The following is a 23,340-nucleotide window of genomic DNA, read 5'->3' on the forward strand; positions in this document are numbered from 1 at the left end:
GGTCCCCATTTTCTAATTTAGGGTTAGGGTTATAGAATACTCTGTGCTGTGCACATGGCAGGGACCTAGGCCCTGGGACAGTTGTGTTGTGTTCTGGCCTATGGGATGGAGGTTAGTTTACTGAAGTGGGAGAACACTTGAAGGTTCTTTGTTAACTGTTCACTGTTCCTCTTCATATGCTGTGTAGGCTGGTGCCTCTGTGGTCTACTTGTCACCTCTGACCTTGGTATTGAGTAGAAGTCATTCTAGGGGGGAAGAGACAGAGGTTTCAGCTGAGGCCACACCCTGTGAGTCAGCTTTTGCTCAATCTTCCTGCTTTCATGATCTACACACAGACACGAAATTTTCCCTGTTCTTAAAGTGGTGCACATTTCAGTACAGTTCCTGCTGCATTTTATGTAACCTATAATACTGTCTGCACTTTCTTTTCTGTTTTGGAAATGCTGCACAGCTTTTCACATGCTATGCAAACACACCACCAATGATCCACTCATATAATTTGTATCTTTAAGGAAAAGTTGGAGCTTTGGTTTTAGGATGAAACTCGGTAATTTGTGAAATTACATTACTTTGGAAAAAGAAAACAGATGTGTTTTTTCTGAGCTAATTCCTGGGCAGGTGTAGTGCAAGCACTGTTTGTTTCCAGAGTGTGGCCTGGCAGTACCACCCTCCTGGCAGGGATCCTGACAGACAATTTGATAGTGTTTGTAAATTAATAAAATCTGATCTTCAGGAGCTGGCATGGTTCTAATATTTTCATTTTTAAGTTTCTGGCTTATCAGAGTCTTTTGGTCAGAGTAAGTCACAGTTGGTAAATCTGCATAGCTAAAGGTTTCATCTCCATATTGTTTGCTACTGTGATGCTTATATGTCTAGAGAACTAGTTTGAAATGATTAGACTGTTTATTATGTAGAGCTATGAGACTCCTTTCACAAAGTGCCTTTCCCTTGTGCGACCTTGTCTGTGTGTATTGCACTTATGGGCTAGCTCTAACACAGCACACTGCTTCCTTGTGCCTCATCTGTCTTTATTGCATTTTGTCTAACTCTAGCACAGAATGCTGGTTCCTGTGCTTACATCTGCTTTATTCTTTGCCATGAGCTTCTGGAATCTTACAAGTCAGGTAATTGCCTGCTTGATGTTACAATGTGGGGAAAAAGACTATTAGGCCAGAGAGCTGGCTTAGCAAGTAAGGGCATTTGCCACTATCCCAGGTGACTGAAGTTTCTGGAAAAAGAGGATTAACTGACTCCTGCAGGTTGCCCTCTGACCTCTGTACACATACAGTGGCAGGCAAACACATACATGCATGCATACATATACACATATATGCAATAAATGAATGTAATTTAAAAATAACAGTTCTGAAGTTAATTACAGTATTTTTCAAATAAGAACAAAACATATAATCTGGTCTTAAAAATTTTAACTAAGATGAGTGATTTATGGGTGAATGTATTAAGTATTTTTATTGTTCTTCCTTTCTCCTAGACTTACACCAACATTTAAAAAGATAATTGCTTTTTCTATAGCTTTGTAAAAGTCACAAGTCTGCAGATATGCACAAAGACAACATAACTGGTCACATCTGTTTGCTTCGTGCTAGTGTGTCTGTCCTTAGATTAGTCTGCTTTATTTCACAGGGTGGTGAGTGGTTCCAGGGCTATACATACTCAGGGTCAGGAGAGCACTTACCTCTTAAGTTTTCAGGTCTCTGGAGCATGTTACCAGTTGTTCAGATTGTTTTAACACTGAGAAACCATTAATTTTTTGTTTGTTTTTTTTTGGTACTGAATTTTAATAATCAAGTCACCATTATTAACAACTTAATATTGGTAAGGATGATTTGTTCCAGAATGTAAAAGCAGTATTTTGAAAAATACAGCTAAATGTGGCCAAGTTTGTAGACTTTGCTTAGCATGCCAGAAGCCCTGAGTTTTATCCCTAGCACTCTGTAAACTAGGCAGGGCAGCAACACCCTCCTATAATCCCAATACTCAGAAGGCAGAGGTAGGAGGATCAGGACTTTGTTGTTGTTGTTGTTGTTGTTGTTTTTTAAATAGTGTCTCCTGTAACCTAGGGCAGGCACTATTAAAAAAAAAAAGGTTCCTAGATGGTTTAGTGATCAAGATCACTTTTTGCATTTGCAGGGGACCCAGATTTGGCTCCCAATACCCCTATAGTGGCTTACAACCATCCCTAACTCCAGTTTTAAGGGATCTGACACTCTTGTGATCTCTGTGGGCACCAGACACCTGTATGATGTATATACATATATTTAGAGCATCCATGCACATAAAATAAAATAAAATAATTAAATATAAAAAGAAAGTAAGTACATGCATGTGATTAGAGCTTTGGAAAGTTAAGGTAGAGCTGAAGCTTGAGATCAGTGTTACTTGTGAATAGCTGATGCTTGAGAGTCACAGGCTCAAGCTTACATATCTGTTTACTGTGCTTTTTCTATTTTCAGTATCTACTGGCAGGTAGAAAATTAGAAGCGCTGAATTTTTAGTATTAGAATTCAGAGCACTGGCCTGGAGAGATGGCTCAGCAGTTAAGTGCACTCCTTCTTGCAAAGGACTAGAGTTTGGTTCCCAGTACCTACATGGTAGCTAACAACTGACTGTAATTCCACTTGCAGAAAATCCAGAGGCTGCTTCTGATCTCTGTGGGCACTGGGCATGCATGTGGTGCACATACATACATGTAGGTGAAGCATTGTCATATAAGATTTACATAAAGTAAATCTTAAAAAAAATTATGAAAAAGCATTTGCTCGGATGATTTTGATGATGTGTGAGAAGATTCTTCTCTGTACTGATAGGATCCTTTGTGGATAAACTTTGGCTTTGAGATGCCATTTAGCTAAGTGGGATTGTGGAAGTGGTGCTGACCCAGTCAGTACTCCAGCAGAGCACTGCCAGGACTTTGGGGCTTTTGCGCAGTGCTGCTTTACCCTTAACAACGCTACTTCAGGGGGGCTGGAGAGATGGCTCAGTGGCTAAGAGCACTGTCTGCTCTTCCAAAGGACCTAGGTTCAATTCCTAGCACCCACAGGCAGCTCACAGCTGTCTGTAATGCCAATGCCAAGGGATCTGACACCTTCACCCTAATGCACATTAAAAAAATTAAATAAGTTTATTTTAAAAAAGCTACTTCAGAATAGTGCTTGGAGTTTGTCATTCCTATAGATAGCACATGTAATCCCATTACACTAGTCACGTGATTACTACAGACCATTATTCTGAGCTCTTGAGCTTGTGTTTGGGAAGGTATGTTTTTTTTTGTTTTGTTTTCTTTTTTCCAGTTGTGGAAATGCTCTGCTGGCATTGATGGCCCAGGGCAGTGCTAAATGCCCATAATGAAAGACACAGTCTCAGGCTTGGGGCTGTTCTGTTCAGTACACAGTGGCACTTGTAGCTACACTGCCCAAGTCTTCTTTTCTGTTGTTGTCGTTGCTACAGATAGGGTCTTGCCAGGGTGCTCAAGCTTGCCATGAACTCCTAGACTCAAGACTCCTCCCTGGCTTCCTGAGCAGCTAGGGTGACAGGCACACGTTACCATACATGGCTGTACTTTACCATACTTTAATAAAGAATTTAACCAACCAACAAACCAACAAACCAGCCAGCCAGCCAGCCAGCCAGCCAGCCAGCCAACTAGGAAGGTGCCTCCGTGGATAAATAGCAATCTCTGCAAAAGTATAGGGGGTAGAGTTCAGATTCCCAGTGGCTTGTCTGTCTGTAATCTCAGTACTCAGGAGGTGGAAGCAGGATCCCAGGGTAAGCCAACTATGTAGATTAGCTGAATTAGCAAGTTCGAGGCCCAGTGAGATCCTGACTCAAAAAAAAAAAAAAAAAAAAGTAGAGAGTCATTGAGGAAGCTATCATAGGTCAACCTATTGACCCCCACATGCATGTACACACAACTTTATAGAACTTGCACACTAGTGCACTCCTCACGTGTGAACGTGTATACAAACCCTCATACACACTATACATATATATATGCTAAAAAATCAGCTAAGAAGTCTGTTGAGTTTTTAACAGTTCTGTTACCGTGAAATATTTTTTAAAAGGTACATTTATTTATTGTTTTTATGTATATGTGTGGGTGCATGCATGTCAGTGTATGTGTGTGTGTGTGTGTGTGTGTGTGTGTGTGTGTCTGTGTAGGTCAAGACAACTGTGAGAATTGGTTCTTTCTATTCACATGTGTTCTGGGGATTGAATTTAGGCTATCAGGCTTGGCGGCAAGTGCTTTTACGTACAAAGCCATCTTCCTGGGCTAGGATGTTTTAGGTGTGTAATTTACCATGTTGGGAATCAAGAAGGAGGAAGGAAAAAATAGGATGTATTTTTAAGCAGTTAGGATTAGAAGTGACAGAGAAAAGGGTCCCTTGAACATAAGTGTATAGTAAACTTTTAAAAGACGGTGTTAAGCTAGCAGTGGTGGCACAAGCCTTTAGCCCCAGTACTCGGGAAGCAGAGGCACGAGGATCTGTGAGTTCAAGGACAGCCTGGTTTACAGAGAGAGTTCTGGGACAGCCTGGGCTACACCTGGCTGGCTAGAAAAATCCTGTCTTGAAAAAACAAAGCAAAGCAAAAAAATTGTTAAGATCCTTAATTTCTACAAGAAATGATGAATGGGTTTTTGTTTGGACAAGGAGGGAGGTGTGGGAAGTCTTAGGCTGTGCTTCATCATGTAACAATTCAAGTTACATAGTAGTTTTTTTTTTTAATTAGAAAAAGTTGCCATTCATTAAGCTAATGCATGAAAGAATGAACTGTTTTAAGTACTGTACTGTTTTATCTGTCCAGGGTCAGCTAGCAGATAACTCTGCTGTTTGAATTATGCCTGTGAGCTAGCAACTACAGAGGGTGAGGAAAAGGAAAGAAGAAAAATATGAAACGGACAGGAAAAACTAACTGCAGAGCAGATGGAAGGGGAGGGCAGCACCCCTGGAAGCAGCAGCCGTGTCCTCCCGTCTGGGAGGATGGAGACCATATGTAGATTTTGCCTGACCTGCCCTTTCATAATTCATTTCTAATCTGGCAGCTGAAGTTAGAGGCTCTAGTTTTCAGTTTTATCCAGGATTCAGTCACTTCTTCCCCATTTTTCACCTTGCCAAAGAAGCACTCAGCACTGTCTTTTGCCTCTGACACTGCCACCTGCAAACCGTGTCCACCTTGGTGCCCAAGCACCCAGATCTACCTCCTGTAGACTTTCAGCTCATATTCCTGGCTTCCCCAAAGCTCTTTCTCTTCCCATACTTTCTCAGGTCATAGCTCCTTTCCCAGTCTCTAGAGCAGCTCTTTGGATTGACAGGTAAGGAGACAGGTATCGATTGTGGTCCATTTTGCCAAATCTCTCGTTGCTTTTCTGTACATCACTTTCTCCATGTTTCAGGTCCTTTCTGTATTTGCTCATTGTGGGCCTCTTTCTAGAGGTCAGGGCTCTTCCCTGTTCGTGGCCTATGAGCAGTAGTAACTAACACTTAGGTGGTTAGGGTGAGAAGAGTAACAGGTAAGTGAAGGGACACATTACTCTCATGTTTGGAATGAAGTGCTGCCTACTTTCTGGAATGTAAAATGAAGCCCATTAAGTCTTTTGTCATTGTTTCTCTTGACAAAGTGCAAGGTCAGAATAGGCAAATCAGAAAGTGGGTTAAGTTGTTGCTGATGCTTCATTGCGGCAGGTGTTGTCACTGCTAAGGTTGTACAGCTCTGAGCCCAGCAGATGTCCTCTTTAAGATTTATTTATTTCATTTTATGTGGATGAGAGTTTTGCCTACATGTGTATATGTATGTGCATGCCTGGTGCCTGCGGAGGTCAGAAGAGGGTGTTAGATTTTTTACAGAAGGTTGTGAGTCACTATTGGGTATTGGGAATAGAACCTGAATCCTTTGCAAGAGCAACAAGTGCTCCAGTCCAGTAAATTTATTTATTTATTTTCCTTTTTTGAGACAGGGTTTCTCTGTGTAGCCTTGCTGTCTTGGACTCACCTTTTAAAAAAATTAATTAATTATTTTATTTATTATAATTTATTCGCTTTGTATTCCTGCTGTGGCCCCCTCTCTTGTTCCCATCCCAGCCCCTACCCTCCGTGCCTCTTCTCTTCCCATGCCCCTTTCCCTAGTCCACTGATATGGGTGGTCCTCCTCCCTTTCCATCTGACCCTAGCCTATCAGGTCTCATCAGGACTGGCTTCATTGTCTTCCTCTGTGGCCTGGTAAGGCTGCCCCCTCAGGGTGGTGATCAAAGAGCCAGCCACTGAGTTCATGTCAGAGACAGCCCCTGTTCCCCTTACTAGGGAACTCACTTGGAGACTGACTAGACTCACTTTGTAGACAAGGCTAGCCTCAAGCTCACAGAGACTCTCCTGCCTCTGCTTCCCTGAGTGCTGGGATTACAGGTGTGCACCACTGTAAATACTCCTATACTGTACATTTTAGTCGAGTCAGTTACATGGTATATGCAAAGCCTGCTAAAACTGTTAAATTCCAGTTACACAAACCCAAACAATCAAACAGCAGCATCACACCATTAAGTAATAGTGGGAAGCAGGTTTGTAGCCTATAACCAAGTGTTCTCAGCCTGCCTGAAGCTGAAGATGCCAGTGCGTCCCTCATAGCAGATCACCAAAGTAAGTGCGTGAAGGCAGCACAGGCCTGCTGTTCCTAGAAGAAGCGTCATATGTGTTGGTTACAGTGATGCTGATGAGTCTCAAGCAAAACAACACTGAGGAAAATGGCGTAGGAATTTCATTCTTCCAGACATCTCAGCAAAATACTGTATTTTACTGTAATGTCTTGTCATTTCCTCAAAGAAGTTCCCATGGCAAAATTTATAACTTCACATATAAAAGCTTGAAGATAAGAGAAAGCTGGAGCCTAGGTGTCACACAGGCCTAGAGGAATTGATAGCAGCCAATGAACATTGTATGGGGTCAGCTGTGAGTGTCTAAGAGACCATGGATCTTAGTACCTCTTCATACCCCACAGCTACATTCAAATAGGATAACAGATGAAGTCGCAGGCGGTAGGGGCAGTGTGTTCACTGTATTTTATGTATACAGGGGAAGGTCATAGTGAATAATTGTGAGAAAGATGCTCAGTGTTAAACTGTAAAGCAGTGATTTTCAACCTGTGGGCCACTACCCCTTGGGGAGGGGTTGGATGACCTTTCACAGGGGTTGCCTAAGACCTTGGGAAAACACAGATATTTGCATTACAGTTCATAACAGCAGCAAAATTACAGTTAAAAAGTGGCAACACAAGTAATTTTATGGTTGGGTCACTACAGCATCAGGAACTGTATTAAAGGGTTGCAGCATTAGGAAGGTTGAGAACCACTGCTTTAAAGGTACTGACTCCGTGGGTTGCGGTCAGTTACCTTGACATTTTATCTATGGAATATACTAAGAGTTTATATTGGCTTAGCCAAAACTGACCTGTGTAACAAGATGGAATGCTGTGGAATACATTCCTTGGGTCTAGTACCCATAAGACTTAGTTCAGATGAGCAAGGCTATATTTAAATATAATACCTTGCTTGTTAAAGGACATCCGTCAGGTGGATATGGTTCAATAGCTCAAGGAAAGAACAGAAAGAAAGCTCCCATTAGAGAACCAGCTAAGAATGTAGCTCATCAGAGCACTCACTGTTCCTTCTGGTGGGGCAGGCATTTATTCTTCCAGTCTATAGTGTGTGCCATTACATCACATGCCTCGTGTTATTGATAGTCAGATCAGACAGTTAACATGTAGGCATTGTCTTGTAAAAAAAATTATACTTCATGGTATGTGTGCTTACTGGAGACATTTACAATGCTTCAGTAGAGGATCTACTGAAAGTGGTATGATTTGCATATAAGAATGATATAAACTCACTTGAGGCATACATTGTATCTTTATATATTTTTAATTTATTTTATAAATTCTTAATTATTACTATTGTTTTGGATACTGTGTCATGTAGCTCAGGATAACCTTGGACTCCTGATTTTCCTACCTTCACTTTTCAAATGCCAGGATTGCAGGCATGAACTTTCATGCCTGCAAGGGTATACATTATATAGAAAGGGCTGTCTGCATTTTTTTTTTTTTTTTTTTTGTTAAAGTTCAGATCAGTGTTATATGTAGCTCAGGCTGCCTTGAACTCTGAATTTTCCTGTCTCTACTAAGCGCTAGAATAACAATGTGATGCCACACCTGGCTAGTAGATAATTAGTTAGAAGTGAATATAGTCACACAACACTTAAGGCTGTGTTCTGACAATGTATCATTGGGCAGTTTTACTTCTAAATGTCACATAATGTAGTGGTACACTGTTGCTGAGACCAATGCTACACCTGAGACAACACAACAATCTTAGGATCCTCATTGTATATGTGGTCAGTTGCTTGCACTATTACAAGGTCTGTGACTGTATGCCATATGTATTTACAAGAAGAACTGTTGTTGTCATGTCTTTTACTATGCCATACATAACACTTTAGAGATATAATTGTAGCTCTTTGCAGGCCTCTTTTAAAAGCTCTTGCATGGTACTGTCTGCTTTTTATTCTTCCCTTTGAAGAGAATTTCAGGTGGCCCTTTTTAGTAAAAACAGAGTAATGGAGTCTAATTGTGTTTGCGTGCAGCTAATATTGATGGCAAAAGAAGGATGACCGTGTCGTATACCACTACACCACTTACTCCTCCAGGCTTTGTGTTTCTGACTTTTTGTTTTTGTTTTTCCAAGACAGATTTCCTTTCTTCTTCCCTCCCTCTATCCCTTACCTTCCTCCTTCCCTCCCTCCCTCCCTCCCTCCCTCCTTCCTTCCTTCCTTTTTCTCTCTTTCTGACCAAAAATATGTCTTTCTGATGCGTCTGCCATAATTATAGAGTACAGTGAAACTAATAAGGTTTAGTGAGAAATGTATTTCAGATTTCCTTCCTTCTTCCCTCCCTCCATCCCTTACCTTCCTCCCTCCCTCCCTCCCTCCTTCCTTCCTTCCTTTTTCTCTTTTTCTAACCAAAAATATGATGTCTTTCTGATGCGTCTGCCATAATTATAGAGTACAGTGAAACTGTAATAAGGCTTAGTGAGAAATGTATTTATTGTTACAATGAATCTGAGAAGTTAGTTGTCGGTGTGGACTGAGGTTGACTGGCACAGGTTGCTTTCTGAATAGCCCTTGCAGCACACCCTGTAGCGCATATGTGGTTTTAAGTCACTGTAAACTTATAGGCAGGTGCATATTACAATTGTCTGTTTTTCTTTTTAGGGTTCATGTAATCAAAGAAGTTTCTTTGTTGTGTGTATCTTTACAGAATACAACAGGAATTGAAAATGCATCAGGTGAGTTTAAAAATAATTTATATAAATTCATGACCTAGATGTTAGGCAAGCTATTGATTTTTAAAGATAGCAGCACATACATACACCCTCATTCCTTCCTCTTAGATGTTTGCTTTTGTTTCTTAACACCATTATTCGTCCATTGCTTTCGTAGTGTGAGTTTGTGTGTGCTGTGGCATGTGCACTGCTTGCTGTGGGTTCGTGTTTCCGTGGCTCCTTAGAGAGACTAACTCTTAGGAACTTTAGCTCAGACTTTTTTAACCTGCCACACTCAGGGGTAGGGTTGTTTGTGTTTATTTGGTGCATACAAAGTTTTTGTTTTCTGAACTTTCTATTTCGTAATTTTCTGAGATTGAAAGTCATTTTAGAGACCACTACTGATCAAACAGAAACTTTCTAGTATCTTGTCTTTGAAAAGTTCTTTGTATAAAATATGGAATGCAAATGCAAAATATAAGATGTTTTTCTCTTGCTGGAGGCTATGCGATTACTGGGAGATTAAACTATTCTGCTATGGGATATTTCTGTAACCTTAAGGGTATTCTGATAAGTAGTATTAGCTATGTGATTTTAATGCATTCTAGAGCAATACTTGTATTTTTTGTCTTGTTCTCACAGTTACATTTCTGGATGTCAGAAAATTTTCATGAACATGCCTTTAATCCTTGCACTTGGAAGGTAGAGGCCAGTAGATTTTTGTGAGTTTGAGGCTATCCTGTTCCAAAGAGCTAGCTCCAGGGCAACTAGAGCTATAGAATAGAGATAACTTGTCTAAAAAAAAAAAAAAAAAAAAAAAATTAGCAACATTCTCCTAAATTTTTATAAACAATTTTTTAAAGATAAAACACAAAAATGTGAAGTATGTAATTTTTTTAACTTCATAGCTTAAAACTCTTAAGATGTGAAAGCATTTTGTATCTTATCAATTGAATTTTTAGATAGTTTTTTTTTTATCATTTCCAGGTGTTTCTAACTAGAAACCACAAGTTTAATTTCGTGAGGTGATGAAGTTTAATAAATTCTGTCCCATGTTGCATTGAGAGAGATGAAATTGTTGGAGTCGATTGTTTTGATTTTCTTTTCATTGCTTTCATGATCAGAAATATGTTTATTTTAATACATAGGACTATACCTCATAAACACGAGTCTGGCGAGCACATGGGCACATGGTCTCCATTACATACAGTAATAGTTGAAGATTTACTGACATGCTTTTGAAGGCAGATTTTATTTGAAATGGTAAGGGGGTAGGGAAAAAGCAGAATGGATTCTTGGTCATCATCCATCAGAGGTATATTTATGTATGCATTTCATTTATTCTCCCAATTTAAGGTTGATGCTTAATGTGAACCTGGCCACTCAAAGGCTTTGGCTTTTCTGCAGTCTGGGGTCTGTTTGAGGAGTCGGCTCTGGGGTAGGCTAGAGCGATGGTGACTTCATAAACTGGGATTTGAGCATGGACTTTGTTCTTACTGTGTTGTTCTGTGTTTATTTATCTGAGGAGCTGACAGTTAAGCTTAGGCTTAATCATGCATTCATTCTCATGCCCTACCGAGTTAGTAAGATTTCAGGTATGTTTAGACCTTATTATTATTTTCTGATCGGTTATGCTTTTTCTTTAATATCTCAATTGTGTCAAACAAAGAGTATTCGTTCTATTCTATTCTGTTCTAGTTCCAGAAGTGCTGTAGTAATAACCATTTCATTTTTTGGCTTTTCAGCAATCTCATGTTACTTTTGACAAGTTTTAATATTAGCTTGTACAGGACTTCCTTTGAAGCCAAGTGCTGAGTATTAGGAGGAAAGTATCCATGTGTGTTCCAATGGCTGGCACGTTTCTGATTTTTGTGTAATTTAAATGTGCTGACAGTGAGGAAAGTTTTATTTGAATCATAAAACCTTTCCACTTTTCTTGACTTAAACTTGTAGGCATTTTCAGTTAAATTTCATTATTATGCTGCAACGTTAAGCTCATCAGTGTTTTCACAATTGCTCTTGTAATTAAAAAATATTTTTGTTCTTGAATTTATCACTCTCATTGGCAGCCAGATTGTACTAAAAATTTCCAAATAACTACACAACAAAATACAGGTAGAAAAAAGTTTAAACTTAAGCAAGACTGACTTAAAATTAAAATCCTAAAGTTATCCTGTGGTTGGATGGCATTTTCTCTCCAGGAAATGATTAGCATCATTGTTGCCTTTTGGCAGTCAGAGCTGGTGATGGTCTGGTGATGGCTGTAGTCTCTGAGGCACCAGCACAGACTCACTTCTTACCCAAGAATGAGCCAGTTGAGGCACAGGCCTGCCTGATCAGGGAGGGTCATGTTGCTGAGGAGACTCCTTTAAGACGGGCGATAGAGCTCAGAGCCTGCCCGTATTGTGCACACCACCCTGTTGTGTTGCTGTGTTCCAAGTCCCTCCTAGAGAGGTAGCTCGCTAGGTTCTCCCTCTGCAGCCATTTCTGGGGCCCCATGCCTCCCCCCAAGAACATGAGTTCTTTGTCTTTCTTCCTCGTCTCTGTTTCTCATTTAGTGCTTACTTTCTTGCCATCTCTTTCATCTTGAAAGGGAGCATAGCTTGCTGTGCAGGTGAATCCTTGTTTCTCTTCACCACCGTGCCTGGCTGGCAGTTAGGTCACACTTGCCCTCATGGATCATAGCTGTCCTTTGTTTCCTCACTAACATTCCATACTAACCCCATACAGTTGTTCCTGGACTTTCAGTGTGGTTACATCTTGCTAACCTCATTGTAAAACCAAAGAAATTACATTTTATTCTTCTGTATCTCAGACTATTGTAAATTGGAGATCATCTCAGCGATGTGCTCCTGTTTCCTAGGTTATTTAGTGGTACAATGTAAATAGGCTCAAAATAGCCTGGCTTAGACATGCTAGAGTTTAATTCCACATGGCGTCTGCTGAGTTCTCAGCACACTTGCCAGGTGCCCTGTTAAGAATGTGTACATATTCTCCTGTTGATAGTCTTTGTAAAGCACCCTGTGAAATGCAGGCATTAGAGCTCCCACTTTGTGACTGAAGAGACTGCAGCCCAAGCAAGAGTGGTCATTCCAGGATGAGAAAAGGAGCCTTGGAGCCAGCAGCCTGTCAGATGTAAAGCCTGTTACTGTAGCAGCCCAGATATACTCGATTTTGCAGAAGTAGCAAACAGCAACCCAGCTCAGTGGCTTAACAGCACCAATTTATTTTCTGGTCTCTGCTGCATACCCTTTGTGGATTAGTGTGGTGCCATGCTGTTGTAGTTACACAGGAACAAGAGACTGGCGGCTTGGTGTTAATTTGTGACATTAATTGGCCATATTCATGTTGGCAGATAGCATTTAAAATTGGTGTGTGGGGGTATATAATCCCATCAGGTTTCTGGTAGCAGAGAAAAACCATAGTATTTGAAGACAGCTGTGAGGATTTACTGTGACTACCTTCATTACTAACTTACTGAGTTATATAGTTTTTTCCCCCTGGAGTTTTTTTTCTTGTAGCTGAAATTATTATTAATATTGCAACTTTCTGGCACTATAGTAACTGTAGTCACAGCATCTCTCTCTTCTGAACAGTGACCTACGTAACTGCCATTAACCAGTAGCAGAGCAGTTTTGCTTTTGTTGCTAGTTTTAAAGACAGTAAAATAACCAGAGAAGCTTGTGACCTCTCCGTGTCGCACATCCAGCTCTGAGCACTGTTTTAAGCTATCTGCAGTTCGCTTCTCTTGGCTCTCCCGGGTGTTTATTTGCATGTTAGGACACTTTAGTAAACCCAGCAGATGAGGCTGTGCAGTCTGTGTGCTCAGAGGCAGGCAAGGCACTTTGCAGTGCATAGTGAAAGCACTGTGAAGACAGTCAGTGCAGCAAGTGTCTGTAAGGAAGAGTGGCAGGGAGAGTTAGAGGAAGCTCTCTGCACTACGCAGAAGGCTGATCTTAAAACCAGGATGGGACACAGCCAGAATTCAAGTGCACACCAATATAGGAAAAGAAAATAATGGGCAGTGACATACATGAAATCACTAGGTGAGGGGATGAGCCTGGCTTAAGAAGATCGGTACCACCAAAGACTCTAGTACAGGGTGATACTGGTATGAGAGAGTCAGTGCTGTGGAAGTCATTTGTATCTTACTATGGGTAAAGTGTAGAAGTAGAATTACTTATCATATTCAGTCTCATGAAAGGCCAATAAAATTTGCTTACTCATATATATATGATGATATATATATCATATATATATGACAAAAAGTCTCTCTACATAACCCTGGTTGTCCTGGAACTCACTATATAGACCAGGCTGACCTTAATCCCCCTGCTTTTGCCTCTCAAATGGTAGGATTGAAGGTCTATACCATCATGCCCAGTCCTTATTTTTAAAAGCCAGCAAGCACTGTTAGTCCATATTGCTCATGTAAAACAGTAGATGGAACCTTTTGTAACAGCCACCATTTCAGCAGAGTTTGTGTCAGCTGTTAGCTGGCAGAGTGCGGTGAGGAAGGAGAAGCTGGTTCTGAGGCTACATGGAACCAGGTGAAGAGGTATGAGGTCAGTTTCATGGGCTTATAAAAGATCAGAGAGGATTTTGCTTGAGGGATCGGGGAGTTTAGGAGAGTTTAAGTAGAGTAATGTTTGAATTGGGTTAATAAATAAATATTAATTAAAATAATACATTTTCTATTCTGTTATATTGGTATTCCTGTCTGATGTCTTAAAGGTTCATTTTGGTTTAATGATGATTCAAAGATTAATACGTATTTAGGATTATAAATTATGAGGTCAGCTAGATTTTTATGTCTGTGTGTAAGTTGGCTTTCCTATCTGTAAATATGAAATATTTAAAACTTAAGTTTCATACATTTAAAGAATATTTATTCTATTTTTGTATGTGTGCATGTGTCTGAATGTAGGTACCTATGGAGGCCTTGCATTCCTTGGAGCTGGAGCGACAGGTATTTCTGAGTCTGGGTGCTGGGATCCAGATTCCGGTCCTTGAGATCGAGCAGCAAGTGCTCTTGATGTTGTGCCATTTCCACAGCCTCTGCTTATTGTTTTCCTTCAAGGAGGTGTTGAAGTAACATACTTCAATTTCCTTTTCAGTTTTTTATACACACACACACACACACACAAAATGGACATTGTGTTTATTCCAGTTGTATTTTTAAAATTTGATACTATTTTGTTTTAAAATATTTTTCCATCATTTTCATTCTTGTTAAAATGTAGTTTGCTGCTGAAGTTTGCTGTATTACTGTTTTTCTACAATGTTAGTTAAACTCTTCCTTGCTGTTTGCCTTAGCTTTCCATTGTAATTCTAACTGCTTTACTGTTTTCTGAGTATTTCATTAACGTTTTACCACAGATATTTATCTCTGGGCTTAAATTTTAAGTTGTTTAACAGTAAGTGAGACTCCTAGCCCCCCCCCCCCAGATTTTCACCTCAGAGGTGTGATTTGTGTGCAGCACAGTGTACCCCTTTGTCACGCATCTGCACTCATGGCGTTAAGGCCATTTCCTGGTGATGGGATATTTCTGTTTCTCAGGCTTCCCCTTGCTGATTAGTCCTTCACCCAGGCAGCTACTGGGTGTAGCTGGCCAGTACAGCTCTGTCTCTACAGTTTGAATTGTCCTGTCCCCTAGTGTTACATGCAGTCACACGGAGCATTTATCTTCCGATGGTTTTGCCATCTGTCCAGTTTGTTGCCTGCATTGTGGCTTCATTTATATTGCAGAGTTTGTTTTTTTTTGTTTTTTTTTTGTTTTTTTTTAAGACCATCTGAATATTTAGCTAAGTCTGTTCATAGCTCTGATTCTACCTGGTGGTTAGCACTGTGGTGGCTTTTTGCTTTCATTTTCATTATCTTCTTCCCTCTCTTTTGTAGCACTAAAAATAGTCCGTTTTAGCATATGCTAATTATGTAGCAAAGAAATGTTTATAATTATAAATACAAATTTAAATCTTCAGATTTAAAAAGACTTCCATAAGGTATTCCGAGTTGTTATGATTTAGATTTCAATACATGTATAATATAAGAAATTTATATTCTAATAATGGCACTTAAATCTCATTTAAAATCCTGTATTCTGCTAGATGTATTAACAATTTTATAAACATGGGTGTGGTTTTTTAGTGAAACAGACTATATGAAAATTGGGGAAAGAAACCCCTTGGACTGTGTTTCTTTAAACAACTGGGAAACTGTAGCACTTGTTTTTAAACTCTACTTTATTTGGGGTGTTTAGGCCTCAACCTCCCTTCCAACCTCCCAAACCTAGGTAGAAGAGAGAAGGTTAGTGGGGAGAGGGCCCAGATCCCTTTACATCTCCTGGCTGTTTAGGGTCGAGGGTTCTTTTAGGGCTGGACCAATCTCAGTCAACAGCAGACGCAGCCAGCGGTCTTCTTCAAACTGCTGGGCCCCAGTGTTTTTCTCTATCTCTCTGCTCCAAACCACCACACCATCCATTTCTCCAAAGTTTTACACACTACAGGCCAACACTGCAGGCCCACTTCTCACTCTGGGCTCTCAATTTATATCTACTCTGAGCCCTAGGCCACACCCATCTCCTGCTGCAAGAGGCAGGTGGTTACCAGCTGGCAAAAACCACACCCTGCTGGAGACAGTTAACAGGAGTGAACAGATTATAGCCCAACTAAAATCCCACACTTGGGATTAAAACGAGCATATTTACATAGCATAATTGAGTTTACAAAGAAACCGAAACTTCACTAAGCAAGAGAGAGGACGCTAACTAAAATGTCCAATCCCCATCCGGAAAGGCAAAGAGGATGGACATCAGAAGAAGAAGAAAACAGGAAACAACCTAGGAACCTACCACAGAGGGCCTCTGAAAGCCTCTGCCCTTCAGACTATCAAAGCAGATGCTGAGCCGGATGGGCAACTGTTGGGCAGGTGAATGGAATTTTAGGTAAGAACTGGGAAATAGTAAGAGCTGGAGAGGACAGGGTCTCCACAAGGAGAGCAACAGAACAAGAAAATTTGAACACAGGGAACTTCCCAGAGACTCATACTCCAACCAAGGACTATTCATGGAGATAACCCAGAACCCCTGCACAGATGTAGCCCATGGCAGTTCAGAGTCCAATTGGGTTACATAGTAATGTGAAGAGGGACTGCCTCTGACATAATCTGATTGGCCTGCTCTTTGATCACCTCCCTCTGGGGGGGGAGCAGCCTTACCAGGCCATAGTAGAGGACAATACAGCCACTTTTGATGTGAACTGACAGACTAAGATCAGAAAGGAGAGGAGAACCTCCCCTATCAGTGGACTTGGGGAGTGGCATGCAAACAGGGGGAGGAGGGAGGGTGGGATTGGGAGGGGAGGAGGGAGGGGCTTATGGGGGGATGCAGAATGAATAAAGTGTAATTGATGAAAAAAAAAAAAGAAACCGAAACTTCTACTATAAGAAGCTTTGTTTTTTTTTTTGTGTGTGTGTTGGTATGCAAGGTTTAGGACAGTTTGACCTTGCCTCATCTTTGTGGTCTTTTCATTCATTCATGCTCAATTCTGAGCACCGATCCCTCTCTGACCTGGCTGACCTTTTGGTTTTAGCTTGCCTCCTGATGGGTAAGGATGGACCTGTGGTTTCGTGGTGGTAAATGGATTAGTAAAAGGAAGCCTCCAGGCTGCCAGGGAACACTGTTGGTTATTGCTGCTACTTCCACCAGCAGCTAGAGTGTGGTTCTGCAATCTAGTGCCTTTTTTTTCTTTTTAATTTAAAGTTGTTATTTATCATTACTATTATGTGTATATGTATAATATGTGCTTGGGGGCACACATGCCACAGTAGTCAGAGGATAACTTTGAGGAGTCTGTTCTCTCTTTCCACTGTGGATTCTGGGGTTTGAACTCAGGTCATGCTTGCATGACAAGTGCTTTTCCCTGCTGGATTGTCTTGCCGGTCCTCTAATGCCTTCTAGTCACTCTTACTATGCCCTTGAACTTAGACCTTTGCTTGTTCTGCTACAGCAACCTCATGGGTTGTGTTGCTGACAGCTTTTCTGTGGCCCTTGAGTCCTGTGTGTATATGATATAAAACTAATAGGAACTCAGAAAAGGAGCAGTCATACTGAGTCGTTTTTCTTCATGAATAAGCTGGGATTCAAACTAAACTTGGAGAGATGAAGAAGAAACTGATGGGTTGGAAGAATGGAGGCCTAGAATCAGCAGCGGCATGAAAGCCTGCTTGTGACAGAGCCTCTGATCCAGAGAAGAAAGAACACAGAGGCTATGCCTAGTGCCTGTCAGGGGCCAAGGCAAGATGGGAACCTTTTCCCTTTTTTTCCCCCAACAGAATTATGGGATTTTTGTTTGTTTCTTTTTTGTCTTTAAAGTACCCAGAAGACCAAACAAACTCTATCTGACAATGTGTCTGTAACCTCTGTTTGCTGCCCCAGTGGGGCAGGACCTTGAATTTGTGTGAGGTGTGTGTATGTCGAGGGGGGGGAGGGCGGGGAGAGAATAATATGTAATTAGTGATCAAACCTAGGGCCTTTTCCATGCTAAATATGAGCTCTACGAGTGAAGCACACCTGCAGCTCTTGCTCTTACTGATGAAATACTTGCATGCCTCACATCAGCCTGTGTGCTGCAGACAGGTCAGATCTGACCTGCTTTACTTCATTGGCCCATGGAGCACTTGCTGTGCATGTGTGGACCAAGGGGACATTACCTTGTTATCTCAGGCTTCAGGGCAATGGAGGCTCTGGAAAGGATAAGAGCATCAGATACCATAGACTTCAAAAGTACCATCATCCTGTTTGTCGCCGACATTCCTTGCTGGAATTCCTTCCTACTTTCCCTCTGCCTCTGCCTCTGCCTCTGCCTCTGCCTCTGCTTCTGCCTCTGCCTCTGCCTCTGCCTCTGTCTCTGTCTCTGTCTCTGTCTCTGTCTCTGTCTCTGCTTCTTCCTCTGCCTCTGTTCTGCTTCTGTCTCTGCCTCTGTCTCGGCTTCTGGTACAAGGACCTATTTCTTCCTGTGTTTGCTTCACTCTGAGATAATGGCATCTTAAGTTCTCTGCTTTCCTATGAACCTTTCTGCACTCCCAGGGATCCATGTACCCTTCATTCATTGCCTTGTGCCTCAGACCTCTTAGCAGGTGAAGCTGGACCTTTGCTCATTTGTTCATAGCCCTTACTTTTCTGTCCTGTCCTGTGCCAGGCACTAGACAGGGGGTGTATGGTTTAATGCTCTTGATTGATATACCAGCTGCTAAGGGCTCACTAGGTACCAGCCCCAGGAGGAAAGTGGAGACAGACTTGAGGAGGCCTGGCTGACCTTGGGGAAGTGCACAGGCCAGCAGTACAAATGCAAATTGGCACCTTTAGGTACTGGTCCTGCTGTGAGGTGTGGCTTCCTCCTGGATCTGCCAGTGGAGAGCGGCAACTCTGTTACTTTCTTGTCTTTCCTGGGGTTGACAGCAGCCCCGATGGCACATCACTGTGCATCGCAGATTGTTCTAGTTTGTTTTCTCAGGTTACCAACATTGCCTTGGAATGCTGCATCATCCCATGTCCTTTTCCTCATTCAGCTTTTCCAGTGAAAGCATCCACTTAGCTCTGGGGAGGTATCAAAACAGGGATTGGTTTAGTATAACTTTAGACTTGCAGGGTCTAATCACAAATCAGAAAGAAATTAAGTATTTACATATCTTGTCAGCAGTCAGAATGATGATGTTATCATGTGTTACAGTCTCCAGAAAATTCACTCTCCACTCCATATGGTAAAAATAGCAGATGATCTCTCCATGTTATACAGTAGGTCTGACTTTGTGAACCCTGGAAAGGTTTGGGCAATCGAGACCATCTGGGTTCCATCTGACTGCAGTATTACACTGTGTAGTGTGGAAAGTGATTCTTCAGGACTGCCCTGTAGCTTGGTGTCTAAACATCCAGATCCTGGCCTGCCTGCCTAGCATGGATCACCTAACTTTACCACATACTGGTGTGACTATGGGCAAGTTTCACCTTCCTCTGTAAAATAGGGTTCATAAAAGTACCTTTTGCAGGTTGTAACACAGTGAGTGAGTGAGCCTGTAAGTGAATGAGTGAGTGTGTGAGTGGGAGGGAGGGAGGGAGGGAAGGAGGGAGTGCCCTCGTGAGAGGGGCATTATGTGCTTGGATTTTCCTGGAGTAGTATCTGATATCTTCCAGTCTGTTGATTCCGCTCACCGTATGGTCATGTGATAATTAAATAAAGGAACATTCAAAAAGCACTGAGCACTCACCTTGGCCTGAGGGAAATGTGAATCTTCTCCCGCAAGTCCCTATCTGTCTTCCCTATCTATCTAACATGAGAAAGTCATCTGGGATCCCAGGCAGATGGCAGGGAAAGCATGTAGGTCTCCACAGTTTCCTGTAAGGTCAGACCTGGAACATCACATTTTTAAGGTTTCTTGTGTTAGGCACTGAAAACAGAGGTTCCCCAATGGGTGGGCTTCATGAGTGGGAGGTTGACACGTTAACCATTGTTTCCTTGCTACCCAGCACAGTGCAAGCATGGAGCAGGCACTCAGGAAGGATTTGGGTTTTTGTTTTTGTTTTTATTTTTATTTATTTTTTTTATTTTGAGATAGGATTTTTTTGAGTAGCCCTGGCTGTCCTGGACTTGCTTTGGAGACTAGGCTGGCCTTGGACTCACAGAGATCTGCCTGCCTCTGCCTCCCCCAGTGCTGGAATTAAAGGCATTTGCCTGGCTAGGAAGTGTTTGTTAATGACTGAAGGAAGAAGGGAGGCCTGTGGCCCTCAGCTGGGGATGACTGCTCTCTTTGGTTTGAGGGAATAGAAAGTTGAGGGCACTAGATCGTCAAAAGTTAGTGAATTAGTTAAGACTCAGTAACTCACTAACTACCACATTAAATTTCATGTTTGCTGCCCCAGATTTGCTCACTGGCATGTTTGGAGTGAGCCCTCATTATAGGACAGCAGAGAAGCCCTGTAACGATAGAACACAGAGGTCTCATTAGAAACCCAAAGCAGGAACGTGCATGTATTCAGCAGCAGCAAGGACAGACACTTCAGGGCTGTACTGTGGAGGGGCCTGAGAGTCTAAGGGAGCAGCAGGTCATTTGCTGAACATAACTTCTGCTCTGTGTTTGCTTGCCTCCTTTGCCTTTTGCACCATGCTGGTGGATGCTGTTGTCTAGGCTTCACCTCTGGCTCTTCTCGCCTTAGCTCTGGCTCCTCTCATTTCCTCTGTTCTGGACACACTGGCCTTTTTTGCCCAACTGTTCTCTGAGTTTACCAGGCTTCTTCCTAATCATGATTTGGTTCCCACTGTTGTCCTTTGCTTTTTGTCATACTTGAAGCATAGTATATTTTCTCTGAAGTGGCACTTCTACTCCACTGCAGTCACTGCTCATCTTCTTATGCTTGATTTTTATTTTGAGCACTGGGCATTGTTTTCATTTGGTTTTGGGCCATTCCTCACCACAGAGAGGCATTGTTGGGATAAATGGGGTGCCCACAATATAATCTAGATTGCAGTAGGGACTCAGAAATATACGAATGCATTAGTATCAAGTAAATAGGTGTTGTAGTTTATTTTAGATTAAGACTAGAGAGAGAAACAGTTATTATTTGTTTCACATAAGAACCAAGGCCAGTCAGTTCAGAGTATGAAAATGTAGCTGGAACTAAGTAAATGGAGGAAAGAGCCCAGCTTATGAGTACTGTAGGGGAGAACTTAAAAAAAATTATATATATATATATGTATATATTTGCTCCAAAGATTTATTTCTAAGTTGCTTGTTTTTAAAATTGCATTTTCGAATAAAAAGGATTTTTGTGTAGTCAGCCTTAGTATTCATGGCTTCTGCACCTCTAGACTTTACCAAGTTCATACTTGTGAGCAAGCATACCACACACACTATTATATATATATTTTTTTCTTATATATAAAAGAGGTTTATTGGGTAGATATGGAGAGAGAGGGAGAAGGGAGAGCAGGGAGAACAGGACATGATGGGGAAAAGAGGGAGAGAGGAAAAGAGAGAGAAGGGGGAAGAAAGAGGGGGAGCCCCGATAGAGAGGAAGGACCAAGAGAGGCCAAGAGAGAAAGGACCAAGAGCCACACTATATTTTTTAAAGATGTTCCAGGAATCATTTTACAAAGAACCATATACTTATGTAACTATGTAAACTCAAACAATTATTTTGAGTTTCCAGCACTGGGAATGAGAGAGATACTGTTTGTATCTACTGTTGTCTCACAGCACTGCACAATCAACACATAGCTACACAAATAGTTATGAAAAATTGCCTAAGAATTTTAAAAGAAAAACAAGGAAAGTGGGGGTGGCTAAGTAGGCCTTCCACTCCCCAAGGTGTTGCTTCTAGGACTGTGTTGAGCAGTTTGCAACTGTGGAGCTGTCCTAGCAGTTGGCGGGCTGTGGGGGGTCATAGCTGACAGTATCCATAATGTTCTGCTGTGAATTTAGTTGGGTCTTATTTTTATTGAAGGCAATTATAGTGGACAGAAAAGAAAGCTTCTACTAGAAAGATGAACCCACATTAATACTGGTGGGTTGAGTTTAGTTGTGGTGTCTTACCTTCATAATCCTAGTCTCATCTTTATAATTCCAGTCGTTCAAGGGCTGAGGCAGGAAGATCTTGAGTTTGAGTCAGGGCTCTTTAGCAAGACCAAAAACAAAACAAAACAAAACATGAGACACATCTCAGATAAGGCATTGATCCAAAACAGGCTCATACGCCTCCCACCTCCAAGCCCTGCTGAGGTCCTTTATTTTTACGGGTATTTCAGGAGTTTTAGTGTGTCTCCATTGAAGCTACACATTTCCTATGGAAGATCATCCCTGCTGCTGTTCCTATGAGTCTGGATACTATGGGACAGAGGATTTCAGATGATTCCAATGGGCCTTCATGGGAATTTACAGTGACTGTAGATTTGGGCTTTAATGATAGACCAGTGTTCAGAGTCAACTGTGAGCAACTTAGGCCACTTCCCTAAGCCTCAGTTTCCTAGGTGTTCATATGTGGTATGTGTATGTGTCTGTCTTTTTCTCTTTGTGGTATATATGTCGTATGTGTCTGTTGTATGTGAGGTGTGTGTGTGTGTGTGCGCGCGCGTGCACACGTGCGCCTACCTCTTGGGGAGGATCAGTAGGCCACAGCTGAGGAAAGGGAATAAAGCTCTCGTTGGTTTATCTAAGTGGCCAGCCCTACCCATTTGTAATTTTGGCTAGTATTTATTGGTGTTATTTAGTTTATTGGTTCCATAGACTAATCACATTATAGGAATTATCAGGTCAGTACTTTTCCTCCTTTAGCAGAAGGCTTATTCATTTTTTCAAATACCCAGCTTCTAGATTAAAACCTTTTAAAATGCGAATACCATCTGTGGAAGTGAGAAATGTCTTTTAAGTTTATTCATATTTTTAGCTAATTAGAAGTATGGGAGGCCATTTTCTGGGGGCAGTTTGGAACTTGCGTTTTTAGTGTGTTGGGAGTTTTGCTGAGAGAAGGCTGTGAGTCGGAGCAGAACAAAGCATGTGTGCATTTGAAGCAAGCACACTGTAGTTCGGCTGCCCCGAGGCAGGGCAGACGTTCTCTTGGAAAAGTCCGAGTCTGACTGGCCAGAGAGCTGGCCATGATGATTAGAATTGACATTTGTTAAAGCGGCCTGTTTTGGTTTTTGTTTTTGTTTTGTTTTGTTTGCCACCAAGTATTTTGTTGTTTTTGAGGCAGAGTGTCTCTGTTATGCATTTCTGGCTGTCTTGGAAGTCGATATGTAGACCAGGATGGCTTTGAACTCATAGAAATACTCCTGCCTCTGTGATCAAGTGCTAGGATTAAAGGCATGCCCCAGCAAACCTGGCCCACCCTTAACATTCTTAAGAATTACAAGTGCTTCAGGCTGGCCAGTAGTGACCCATGGCTTTAATTCCAGCACTCTGAAGGGAGAGACAGGTAGATCTCTGGTTATTTGTAGGACGGCCTGGGCTACACAAGAGACCCCTG

At 41.7% G+C, this 23,340-nt stretch overlaps 1 protein-coding gene across 4 annotated transcripts in view; it reads left to right on the forward strand.

The window, feature by feature from the left end:
* The window catches only part of Prdm2 (PR/SET domain 2), a 103,867-nt gene that overhangs the window by 12,110 nt on the left and 68,417 nt on the right, over positions 1-23,340 (forward strand). For 3 of the 4 annotated variants that reach the window (XM_021650239.2, XM_021650240.2, XM_060379126.1), the window contains exon 2: positions 9,276-9,349. The exons of the other annotated variant lie outside the window; for it this stretch is intronic. In XM_021650239.2, the coding sequence (XP_021505914.1) occupies positions 9,341-9,349 (9 nt within the window). In that variant the 5' untranslated portion in view covers positions 9,276-9,340. The remainder of the gene's footprint in view (positions 1-9,275; positions 9,350-23,340) is intronic. 4 annotated transcript variants of the gene reach the window in all.

The sequence above is a fragment of the Meriones unguiculatus genome, chromosome 3 (assembly GCF_030254825.1).
Source record: "Meriones unguiculatus strain TT.TT164.6M chromosome 3, Bangor_MerUng_6.1, whole genome shotgun sequence".
Taxonomy (NCBI): domain Eukaryota; kingdom Metazoa; phylum Chordata; class Mammalia; order Rodentia; family Muridae; genus Meriones; species Meriones unguiculatus.